The sequence below is a fragment of the Aquarana catesbeiana genome, unplaced genomic scaffold (genome assembly GCF_042186555.1).
Source record: "Aquarana catesbeiana isolate 2022-GZ unplaced genomic scaffold, ASM4218655v1 unanchor233, whole genome shotgun sequence".
In the NCBI taxonomy this organism is placed as follows: domain Eukaryota; kingdom Metazoa; phylum Chordata; class Amphibia; order Anura; family Ranidae; genus Aquarana; species Aquarana catesbeiana.
Window position 1 is genome coordinate 2,270,751 of NW_027362661.1, and position 12,847 is coordinate 2,283,597.

The 12,847-nt window shown below is 45.4% G+C and overlaps 1 protein-coding gene across 4 annotated transcripts in view; it reads left to right on the forward strand.

The window, feature by feature from the left end:
* The window catches only part of LOC141121865 (uncharacterized), a 306,769-nt gene that overhangs the window by 194,323 nt on the left and 99,599 nt on the right, over positions 1-12,847 (forward strand). The window contains exons 2-6 of one of the 4 annotated variants that reach the window (XM_073611620.1): positions 4,655-4,769; positions 4,970-5,104; positions 7,538-7,635; positions 7,722-7,947; positions 8,064-8,205. The exons of 2 other annotated variants lie outside the window; for them this stretch is intronic. In XM_073611620.1, coding sequence (XP_073467721.1) covers positions 4,674-4,769; positions 4,970-5,104; positions 7,538-7,635; positions 7,722-7,947; positions 8,064-8,205 — 697 coding nt within the window. In that variant the 5' untranslated portion in view covers positions 4,655-4,673. Of the gene's footprint in view, positions 1-4,654; positions 4,770-4,969; positions 5,105-7,287; positions 7,425-7,537; positions 7,636-7,721; positions 7,948-8,063; positions 8,206-12,847 lie in introns of those variants that run through there. One more of the 4 variants, XM_073611622.1, reaches the window with a different exon arrangement.

Sequence of the window (12,847 nt, forward strand, 5' to 3'; positions counted from 1 at the left end):
AATGGCCCCATTTTGGAAAGAAAACAACCCAATGTATACTCTATGAGGCATAATGAGTCTTTTGAACATGTTATTTCTTTCCAAAAGTTTTTGGAAAATGTGGAAAGAAAATGAAAACTTATTTTTTTCTCACAAAGTTGTCAATTTAGAAGATCTTTCTAACACATAGCATGTACATAGCCAAAATGACACCCAAAAATACATTCTGCTACTCCTCCTGAGTATGGCGATACCCCATGTGTGAGACTTTTCCACTACCTGGCCACATACAGAGGCCCAACATACAAGTAGCACCTTCAGGCTTCTAACACATAGCATGTACACACCAAGAATTACACCCCAAAATACATTCTGCTGAGCAAAGGGTAAAAAAAAAAGGCTCACCTGTGGTTTTAGCAGGCAGGAATACCGTTCCAGAGCAGTCAAAGCATTTGTCCAGACAGCCAAAGGAAATATCCAGGAATTGTCCAGGCAGCAGACAGATATGGAAAAGTATGAACATGGTTCAGTACAGTCCAAAGTTTAGCAGGCAGTTCAGGTGGCAGGCAAAGGCATGGCCAGTTCAGGTGGCAGGCAAAGGCATGGCCAGTTCAGGTGGCAGGCAGAGGCATGGCCAGTTCAGGTGGCAGCAGGCAGCACTTTGTACATTGGGCCTTGGTCAGGTAAGACCTGAGGACGGGTAGAGGCTTCTTCCCACCCAAATCTCTACGAAGCCTCCGAGTCTCCAGACCCTAATCCAAGAAAAATAAAAACCCGGAGAAAAATGTCTCCACTCAGAAAACCTTTTCTGGAGCCCCTCGCATATGTGAGACCCCTGTGCTGTACACTGGCAGGGCAAATGATCAAGCAAAAAGCATGGTCATTTAACAGTCTGGGTCAATTCACGTTGAAGGCAGAAACATGTTTGGCAGAGGCATAGTCGTTAACAGTCCGGGTCATTCACAGAAATGGCAGATAGTGGAAACTGGAAAAAAATCATCTTCACTTTACTGAGAGTGTAGTGAAGTATGATAACTCCGATAGCACCTTCCAATACAGAGGCCTGGCCTGGGAGGGACATTGGGGACAGTAGTATTGGGTGTCATGGCGAATTCCTCTACTTGAACACACACAACACTTTTTTGGGGGTTTGCGACCTGTTTGAGTAAGAGGGAGGATTTCGGGAAAGTGCCTTTCATGGAGTCTGACTAATGAATCGGAGCGAATTAGTTGAGGGGCTTGGCCATGGGGATAGAGAAGGGTCGTGATAACATCTTCTTGGAATTTTAGATAGGTTAGGGAACTTTGGGTGCACTTAGAAAAAATAATATATGAATTGAACAGGGCTAGTTGCATCAAATAAATGGCGACTTTCTTGTACCAAAACAGTGATTTTCTGGTGGCCAAGTAGGGCTACATCATCTGGTTGTTCATATCCCCCCCCCCATGTAAAGGTTATATTCATGCAAACATTTTGGCTTCTGGATGGGGCCTTTTCTTCTCTGCAGTTCCACCAAGGTGTCATCATGCATTGTGGAAAGGATGTAGACATCTCTTTTTTATCTCTCCACTTCACCGCTAGTACCTCTTCAGTCCACATACTGGCCATTTCAGCCTGTTTCAATTGCTTGGTGAGCAATCTCTGTGGGAAGCCTTTGCGGTTGGTCCGTGCTGTCCCACAGGCCACAGTCTGCTTTTGGTACAAATGGCGGAAAAGTGGGAGAGTCGTGTAGAAATTGTCTACATATAGGTGGTAACCTTTCCCAAGCAATGGTTCGATCAACTTCCAGACAATTTTGCCACTTGGGTTTAGCTGTCTGTCTTTTCTCTCATAAATGATAAAGTCATATGTGTAACCCGTGGCCCTGTCACACGCCTTATAAAATTTTACTCCACGTCTGGCTCTTTTACTGGGGCGGTATTGCTTTATTCCAAGTCTTCCGGTGAAGTGTACTAGGGATTCATCTACACAAATATTTATATCAGGGGTAAACATCTGCTTGAAGCTGGCGCAAAAAAAAAATTGATTAGGGGCCAAATTTTGAATAGTTTATCATAACTGGGATGGTTTCGAGGAAGGCATTGGGCATGGTTGTTGAAATGTAAAAATCTCATAATCATCTGGTATTGGGTTCTGGGCATCAATGATGAATAGACCGGCATGTGGTGGATAGGTTGGGTAGACCAGTAGGCCTGGAGTTCATTTTTTTTGTCAGCCCCATGTTGAGGGTCATGCCAAGGAAAATTTTAAATTCTTCCACGGTGAGGAGTTTCCAAACAAAAGGACAGGCATATGAAGAATTTGGATTGTTGGCTGGCGTATAGATTACATTGCTCCACAATGTAATTTAGGAGATTGTCGGTAAAAAATAAATGAAAATAATAATTGGGGTTACATTTTTCAACTGTATCTGAGGGCCTGGCTGGGCTGTAAAAAGGGCTGTTACAGGTTCTACTGACGTTTCGGGCAGCCATGTTGGATACAATAGAACATCTGGGAGGCTAGTATGGGCACTGCCTCGTTGATGGGAAGTTCCGTTGCTAGCATCTGGCCTATGCTCTAGGAAGGTTGCAGAACTGCTGGTGGATGCCTGCCTCTCCCAGAGTGCTGCACTGCTGGTGGATGCCTGCTGGTGGATGCCATGGAGTCCTCCGCTGCTGGTGGATGCCTGCTGGTGGATGCCCTGGAGTGCTGCGCTGCTGGTGGATGCCTGCATATCATCCTGGAGTGCTGCGCTGCTGGTAGATGTCTGCGCCTGCTCATATCTTCTGATTCTCCTTGTTAGGATTCTATCTTCCTCGGTTTCCATCTCTGGGCCACTGCTTTCCACTGGCTCATAGTCGCTATCCGAGTCTGACGGAGAGAGTTCCCCGCTACTCTCAAACGACATACTCTGGAGAGCCTCCTTGACATTTCTAGAATCTTTTAGTCATGTTGGCGGGCAGATGTGTCAGATGGCGGGCAGCAGATGTGTCAGATGGTGGGCGGCTGTGCCAGATGGTGGGCAGCTAGATGTGCCTGATGTTGGCGGCAGATGTGCCTGATGGCGGGCAGCTGTGCCTGATGTTGGCGGGCAGATGTGCCTGATGTTGGCGGGCGGGAAATGTGTCAGATGGCGGGTGGCAAATGTGCCAGATATTGGGCGGCTGTGCCTGATGTTGGCAGGCAGATGTGCCAGATGTTGGGTGGCTGTGCCTGATGATGGCGGGCGGCTGTGCCTGACGATGGCTGTGATTAGACACATATGCCGTATATGTACAGTGGCCGGGTGGGAAGTGGTTAAAAAAAAAAGGCTCTTTAAGAGCTATGGGCGGAAGTGGCATTTTAACTTCGCTTCTGCCCTGCAATGGTATGGAGACGGGTGGGGGCCATCTTCCCCTCACTCATCTCCATACCAAGGAAGGACAAGGATCCAATCGCCCCCCGCCACAACCGATGGCTTCAGTAAGCAGCGGAGGGCACTGGAGAGCGGCGGGAGGGGGGCCCCTCTCCAGCCGCCGATTAAAAGTGATCTCCTGGTGAATCTGCCGCAGAGACCACTATTATCGCAAACCAGACCGCCCGCCGAAAAAGAGGATACCGAGATTATGGCAGCTAGCTGCTGCCATAACAAAGATATCTCTCTATAAATTTAGGATGTATATCCGCGTGCGGCAGTCCGGAAGTGGTTAATGATGTAGATCTACATTGTTGGATGAGTGATGAGGAATTTACTTTGGCAAAATCTTTGTATTATTAAAGAACTGGTCAAATAGTGTGGGTGATGTCTATATTTATTATTTATATTATTTCTTTCTGAATGAGTAACCCGGGGTATATGTGCTCTTTACACATTCACATGGGGGTGGTATGGGAGACCCCTTTACTTTTAAAGGGGAATTCCAGTAAGCCCCCCAAGATACTTGGCAAGATACAATTCCCATATTGAGGGCATGTGGCCTGACATGGTTCAGTGGGGTGGGTGCATGCTTGTCCCTCCCCCCTGTTTCTACCTGCCAATCTGCATGCTCAGATAAGGGTCTGGTATAGAATTTGAGTAGGACCCCAGACAGTTTTTTTTCTATTGTGTGAGCTTCCCCCATTAACATCTATACCAGACTCCCATCGAGGATAAGGGTCTGATATGTATTATTATGGGAAACCCAACACAATCTTGTTTTTTTTTTTTTTCTGGAAATTCCCTATTAACATCTATACCAGACCCTTATACCTAGTCTGGTATAGATAACAGAATCCCAGGCCGCTCTGTTTAGAAACTGAACAGAAACCGGGTACATTTGGCTGATCAATACCTTTCACTATCACCAGCTCCAATGTACTGACATCAGGGCTGCTCTCAGACCCCCACTGGGCATAGGGACCCCCTGTGAAGTCTGCAGCTTCTGATTCTGCATTTAGGCCTGTTGGTGCTTCATACAAAAATATCTGTCTTCAGTCAAAAGACAAAAAATAACATCTTTTTTCTGATATAAGAAAAAAATATTTTGGGACTTCTACTTCTGTGGGAAAAAGAAGACCAAGTACAGGTTTCCAGGAAACACAACAAACACTAATTAATGTGATCTACGTATTCCTATTCCCCCTGAGGGCAGTCTGACTTTTAACCCCTTATATCCCCATCCTAATATTATACAATCAATACAGTCCAGATAATTTTCCGCTATCCATCTACAGAGAAACCCACATAGATCACATGACCACACCAATGAGGATGGAGGAGGACCAGAGTCACATGACTGAGAGGATACTAAACCTCACCCTGGAGATCATCTACCTGCTGACCGGAGAGGTGAGGAGGATTCTGGGAGGTCACATGACAACACTCTTATCTCTATTAATAAAACACAGACCTGACCGGAGAGGTGAGAAGGATTCTGGGAGGTCACATGACAACACTCTTATCTCTATTAATAAAACACAGACCTGACCAGAGAGGTGAGGAGGATTCTGGGATTCTAACATAATATTCCTATTGGTTCCTCAATACAGAGATTTCCTCTTGTGAAGTCAGGTGATCATATGACCATCACAGTGCCTCCATGTGACTCCCTAAAACCTGAGAGACACAACATGCAGAAGATTCTAGAAGTCATCAAGAAGATGATGGAGCTGCTGACAGGAGAGGTGAGCGGTGCTGGGAATTCTGGGACATTATCCAGTAACAGACAAGGGATGTGTCTGGATAGTGACTGTATCATTGTGTGTGTCAGCAGGGGCGTACCAACGGTGGGGCGGGGGGTGCGGTCCGCCCCGGGTGCCACACATTGGAGTATCTAATGGGGGTGCGGTCCACGCCCAGGTCGGGTGACACCACTTACCAAGGGTGGGGGGAGCCCTGGCAGCTCCCTATGGCAGTTTTTTTTTGTTCAGCCAGATCACCCCACGCGCTGCGGCAGCAATGGACTGGTCTGTGTTTTCCTCCTCGCTCCTCCCACCACTGCTGCGCTGCCAAGCCAGGCCTGTTTCCATTCTCCGCCTGAGCGGCGCAGCTGCTACCACACACTGTGTCTTCTGGACCTCCCTAGCTGCTGCCCTGGTGTACCTGAGGCTGAGCCAGTGTCCTCCGAGGTAAGGCTGTGATAAGGGGGCGTGGGTTGGCATGGTGCTTGCTGCCCTCAGCTGGTGTGCTGTCAGAAGAGGGTGGGGTGTTAGCTTCTGCCTCCCTGACCTGGTCTGATAAGGGGGAAGGGGGGAGGCTGCTGTGTCCACCACCACCCACTAATGTACTAACTCACTGCTTTTAGTTTACAGGGTGTTGCAGTGATTGGAGTGCAATCATTTTCAATAAAATTTTACCTGGGAGTCATTTGATTTGACTTTACTTGCTTGCTGTTCCATATTTTGCTTGTTTTTCCAATGCAGCTTTGAAAATGCCTGCTGAATTCCTGTGCAACTCCATGCGGTGCAATTTTCAGCTCATTGAACTGGGATGAAATCACATTGGATCGCACAAAAATGTAATGCACACACTACTTTTTCAAAAGCGTACTGCACCAAATTGCATGGTACTATGGTACCATGAGATCTGGGGCAGGCAAAAGCACTGCAATTGTGATCTGTGTTAGAGGTGTCCTTAGAAAAATATATATACACCTGCAGGAGATCGCATACCCAGTGCGTTTTGAACGCAGTGTTGGAAACGCACAGGGAACATGGATTTCCTGCACCACCTTCTGGTATAAACGAGCCCTTAAAGTGATACCAAAGGTTTGTTTAAAAAAATAAAAAATAACAAACATATCATACTTGCCTCCACTGTGCAGCTCGTTTTGCACAGAGTGGCCCTGAACATCCTCTTCTGGGGTCCCTCGGCGGCTCTCACGGCTCCTCCCCGCATTAGAGAAGTGCTCTCCCGAGGGGGTTACCTTGCTGGCGCAATCCTGATTCATTCGTTCGGCGTCCATAGACGCCAAGTGTATGACTTGGCCCCCGCCCCCGCCCCCCAGCACCTGCGTCATTGAATTTGATTGACAGCAGCGGGAGACAATGGCTGCGCTGCTATCCATCTATCCAATCAAAGCCGGGACTCCGTGGAGAGGAGGACAGCGCGTCCCCGCCGAAGGAGATGAAGGGGCTCAGTTAAGAAAAACGGGGGGGGGGGGGCTGGGGGCCCAGTGACTGCCAGGTGTTTTTTTTTCACCTTAATGCATAAAACACGAATGTTTACAACCCCTTTAATTCAAATCAGATATCACTCACAAATTTTAACAGTATTTATTTTAGTAGTTCCAATGCTCCCATAATTTTATTTTATTCCTGTTCTTCGGATGCATAATACGCTGTAAATGTCATTTTTTTGCAGCAAGGCACGTGGAAATAGAGCAGGAGTAAAATAAGCCCATTTGTTAATAACCCCAAGCAATGATGTCAGTGGATGCTATAATTACCCCCACAGCATTGGTGTCAATGGGGGCTGTGCAATGTAAAGGGGTCCAGAGGTGTGGGGGCTGTGCAATGTAAAGGGGTCCAGAGGTGTGGGGGCTGTGTAATGTGAAGGGGTCCAGAGGTACGGGGCTGTGTAATGTAAAGGAGGGTCTTCCTACATTTTACCAGCAGTTATAGTCTGTATCTTTGGCGCACTTTCAGAAAACGGGAAAATATATATTTTTGGGGGGTTGACACCATGTTTTTCTGCACCAGGTGACACCAGCCCTAGTGACGACACTGGCAGCAGCACAGGCCGCAGTGCGTAGAGGCGCTACATGTGATGTCATTTGATGTCAACATGCGGTGCGCTGACTGCCCGCCTGGGGAGTGGAGGTGCCAGATATAGGATCCGCCCCGGGTGCCAAATGCTTTAGGTATGCCCCTGTGTGTCAGGTTTCTATAAGGTGTCAGGATGTCACTGTCTATTTCTCCATGGAGGAGTGGGAGTATTTAGAAGGACACAAGGATCTCTACAAGGACGTCATGATGGACAATCAGCCGCCCCTCACATCACCGGGTAAGAGACTTTATTGTAAAGGAGAGAGCAGTACGGAGGGTCCACCTAGATCCCCCATCATCTGATAAACACATAGAAACAATGTATTCAGTCAGTGTGTGTGTTTCCTACAGATGGATCCGGTAATGGGAACCCACCAGAGAGATGTCCCCATCCTCTGTATTCCCGGGATTCCACACAGGAAGATCACACCATCCCTCACCATCATCAGGTAGATGAGGAACAATCACTGATAGTATCATTAGGATCTGTACATTATCTGCACTGTTACAATTGCCATTTTTATTACTTATTAAGTGGAAACCTGAGAGATTTTAGAGTTGAAGTTAAAGAAGAGATAAAAGAAGAGGATGATGAGGATAAGGTGATGGAGGAGTCAGAGTTTCTAAAAGTACACAAAGATCTGTACCAGGACACCATGGAGGAGTCATCCAGCTACAGAAACCCACCAGAGAGATGTCCCCGTCCTCTGTATTCCCGGGATTCCACACAGGAAGGTCACACCATCCCTCACTGTTACAAGGTTGGTGGGACGGAGCTTATAAAACACAGACTCATGGAGACAATGTGTGGATTTTTTTTGTTGTAATAATAAGCCTTATTTATTACAGATGATATTCACTCTTTTTCTTGGTTTAGAGTGAAGAACTGATCAAAAAAGAATTTGAGGTTAAAACAGAAGAAGAAGAGAGTTATGTGAGGGATGATCAGCAGTCTATGGAGGAGGATGGAATAACGGGGACATTTATAGAGGAGGACACTCCTACAGAGATCAGCACAGGTGGGTCATTAACACCAAATACATTCCTCCACCCATACTCCTCACTGATTGGTCCAGAGTAGGGTGGGGACTGGGTGATATCAGCCTATAATACCCTGGTCACTTTCCTGAGCTGTGTTCCCCATCCTGTATTTCTCTCAGATAATCTTCCTTCTCTGTGCTGCAGACACAATTTATGTATCCAGACTGGATTTATGGAGATTCTGGGGTTCATCTGCCAGCAAAATGTTAATTTTCACCATAGATTTTACTAGACAGAGGTACCTGGGACATGTGCTTTGGGTCTTCTTCCCCATGCCCGGGTTTAGTAACACCTCTGACAGAACAATTCTCCCAGGGTTACTTACTCTGTTATCTGCTGGCTGTGCCGGGTGAAGGGATATGTCTGTATAGTCTCAGACCCAAGTCACTGAGTGCAGTCTCAGGAGATGGGAGGCAGCGGTGTGGGACCTCTGCAACTTGTCTCATGTAAACATTTAAACGTCTACTGATTACTGAATACCAATATTATTAATTAATATGAGTCCTGACCCTTACACTATTTAATTTATTTACAGATTACATACTCCTGACCCCTGTACTATATACTGTACTCTGTTGTACATTACATACTCCTGACCACTGCACTATATACTCTATCGTTTAAACAAAACAAGTGCCAGCATTAAAAAATTCAGAAAATATCATATTGAACATTATATATATAAAAAATACAGCATGGGTTCCCCCAATTCATAGCAAGCCCTTTGAGTCTGGTATGGACTTTTAGGGGAACCCCATGCAGAAATTTTTAAAATGGCGTGGGGTTCCCCCCAAACTAATGAGCATGCAGCCTGACAGGCTAGAAAAGGGGGGAGATAGTAAGCACCCCCCCCCCCAGAACCATTTTAAGCCATATGTTTTCAACATAGAAAGAAAGGGAGGTGTCATCCCAGTAGGCACTGTAAGTTTCTAACGGTGGGCCCCCATCCCAATTTCTAGCCAAACACAAGCACCCCCTATCGGAGTGCAATACCTCTAACGGGACTTTATGGCGGGGTCACCTCTGGTAAAGTAGAAAATAGTAGGAAATTTTTAAATTTTGTATAAAAGTATTAAAGTTTATTCATTAAACATTTCTTAAAAAACATTACCATGACCTAACCGTATATACAGTAAAAATGGATGCGTATAATGGGAAGATACAATTGTAAAGGAAAATTGACCAATTGCAATGATACAGGTAAATAACCAATAATCATAGAAACCCAACGTTTCGAGGTATGGGTATAGGTATGTCCTCACTGAAGTCCTGTCTTCTTGTACATCAGGGATCCCACACAACCCTCGAAGTGTATTAGTGCCTTGAGTGCGGGAAATGTCTTCTATATAAATGATGCTGGATATCACAGCTCTCATGTGGGGAAGAAGCACACCCTGATATACACCTCAGATATACTCCATGGCTGATTTTCATCATTCAATAGAAATTCAACTGTCCAGCACCTCAGGAATATGTTAACTGTCAAAGGTGAGTATTCTGCCACTCACTTACCTAGACACTTACTGGATTTTCTGACCCACATATATCGAAATGGATCTAATAAAACTTTATAACACCCCTTTCTCTGTGTCCTCTGATAAAGTGTATGGGCGAAACATGTCAGGAAGTGATATCTGATAATGACCTTGGAACTGGAAGTATTGGAAACCTTCACCTCTCTACCTATGCATGCAGTTTTATGGTAAATAAAGCATTTTTAATGGGGATTTTTGCTCTGAGTTTCTCTTATGTTCTATATATCATTCAGGGGTGCAATAAGGGCACCAGTGGAGTGACATCTAAAAGGGATTATCAGATGGTATATCGTCCAACCCCGTGTCTTAGGGGCTGAGTTTGGTAAGGTGATTTGTGCACATGGGAGCGGTGTATGGTGGCATGTATTGATGGATTCACAACTTTTGCACTTTATAGAGTTTAATGTGAGCACCATTTATTTATTGTACATTAGTTGTGGCGATACGCAGGAGGTGAGCCCTTATTTTTCCCCTCCCCCTTTTTTAATTTTTGTCCTCTGGAAGCACTACATTTATGTGGGTTATCCCTCTGTGGGTCTCTATCACAGTCTCACCACTCGTCTCCCCCCCTTTTTGAGTGGATTTTGGTTAGTTATATTGTATTAGTATATATGCCCCCAATGCCATTGTTTAGGTCTCGGGGGTATATTGGAACTGTCTTTATAGCTAATTATCATACATTTGTTATTATGTTAATCTATCTTATTGGTGGCCTGTTGGCTCCTTCATCCCAGATTTTGTTTTCCTTTTCTATGCTCTTCTTTTCTTGTGTGTGTGTCTGTGTCTTTCCACGCTTCTCGAACCTGTTGTTTGTTAAAAAATACTAAGAAGTCACTTGTTAACTGTTTTTGGGTTGCACTGCCGTACTTCTCTATCTATCTTTTGTTCAACAATTGATATCTTATCATGATTAAGATTCTGTCCCTAAATGTTTTAAACTCTAACTACATCTGGCACTTCGGGAGTTCAGACAATCTAGAGTGGACATCATTTTTGGACTGGAGACTCATTTAGATAGAAGAGTCATGCTCACATTTGTATCCCACCATTACTCACATATTTATCAAACTTCTAACAGGAGGAAGTGGGAGGGAGTTGCCTTCCTTATCAAGTGAGGCTCTCTGTATTTATGGATTTGGTCACAGATTCTAGGGGCCCCTATAATATCCTGAGGGGCATTTGGTCGACCCATGAAATAACCCTGTGTAACTTATATGCACCCAATGTCAAACAAACTGATTTCATTTTTCAAGTTTATAGTTGCCTGTCTCACACAGATAAGTCCCTGATGATAGGGGGTCTATAGTCTACACGTTTCCATGGTGGTGGATGGAGATGCCTTGGGTACTTAAACCCCGCTATTTCACAATTCTAAAAACTCTCAAATTTTGCCAACTTACCAGACAACATGCTCTTTTTGACACTTGGTGTGTATTACATCCTTTAGAAAGACAATTTACGCATTACCCCCCACCCACATTTACTCCATTGACACCTCATATCTATTTCTTTCTGGCTAACCCCACGTTATGGATGCCCAAGATGGCTACCATTTTGCCCATATCTTGGTCAGACCATGCACTTATCCTGCTGACTCTCAACACTACTAAATTGAAAGCCTGTCACTGACAACTTCATGTTTTTTTGGTCAAACATATACTGTCCAAAGTAGAAATGGAATCAACATTACAGACTTATTTTGTTGAGAATCTTAGCCCGGATGTCCCACATAATACTGTCCGGGAAGCACATAAAGCGGTCTTTCCTGGTCAATGCATTGCTCTATCATTTGCTTTGCAAAAAAACACAAATTCTCTTACAATTCAGACAGAGTAAAACAAAATGTGGGCTCTTACACCCACATGTCATGTCTAATAGATTATGTCCATCTTGAAGCGCACCTATACACTCCCAAGTCCCGCCCCCACAGAGCCCTTTCCACCCAAGTCCTGCCCCTACAGTGTTCTGCTTTCTCAAGTCCTGCCTCTACAGATTCTTGCCTTCCCAAGTACCATCCCCACAGATCCCTGCCCACTCAAGTCCTGCCCCCCACAGAGTCCTGCTCTCCCAAGTCCCACCCCCACAGAATCCTACCCTCCCAAGTCCCATCCCCACAGAATCCTACCTTGCCAAATTCCATCTCCACAGAGCCCTGCTGACCAAGTCCCACCCCCACCGAATCCCTTATTGCCCAAGTTCCACCCCACAGAGCCCTGCCCTCCCAAGTCAAGCCTTTTCTATATAGAGGAATCCTGTTGACAAACCCTCCCTGAGCCCCTCCTGTGTAATATTCCTTGGCACATTGTAGATTGGTATGACTTCCATTGTGAATGGATTCCTTCTTTTTGGCCTTGTGTGCTTTCCTCTGTGAAGAGTGATTTGGATTGGATTGTTTTTTAGAGATCATGTGACAGGCAGTGGGGTGGAGTTGTATCACCTTTTCACCACTGGCTTTAAACCCTTGAATCCCGCACTAGTGTGCTGCAACCACATACATGCTCTGGATGGTCATAGAGTGGCCTCATTCATTTCAATGGGTGACATTCAGAAGGTGCTACACCCACCGAAAGTGACACCCCGGGGAGAATTCCTGCTGTGACTGTGAAGAGAACCATCACTGCTGTGACGTGTGCACCCCACCCACTGCCTCTTTAGATAAAAGGGGGAGTAAAAGTGCAGCTCAATTGTGAGGTCTAATATAAAGGGGAGCTCCGATTTAAAAATAAACACAAGTTTGGGGTTCCAACACTGTTTTCTCATAGTCACAAATAGATCATAGTGAAATCAAATCACTTCACCTGGAATTGACCTCTCTCTGGATCTTCTTTTTTTTTTTCCATTTGTAGAAAGAGACCAGAAAGTCCCACCATGTTAATTATTGGCACTTAATTTAAACAACAAAGATCCAGCACTTTTCTCCTCCTGTGGTGTTCCTCCTCCCTGGAGGTGGCTAGCTCTGTGACCCCATACACCCCCCTATCTAAGTATGCCAAAAGCCCCTAAAACATCAGTTTAGAAGCTGATAAAAGCCTTGCAATGAGGCCTTCATCCTCCAAATGTATGTTGGCCATCATGAATAAACAAT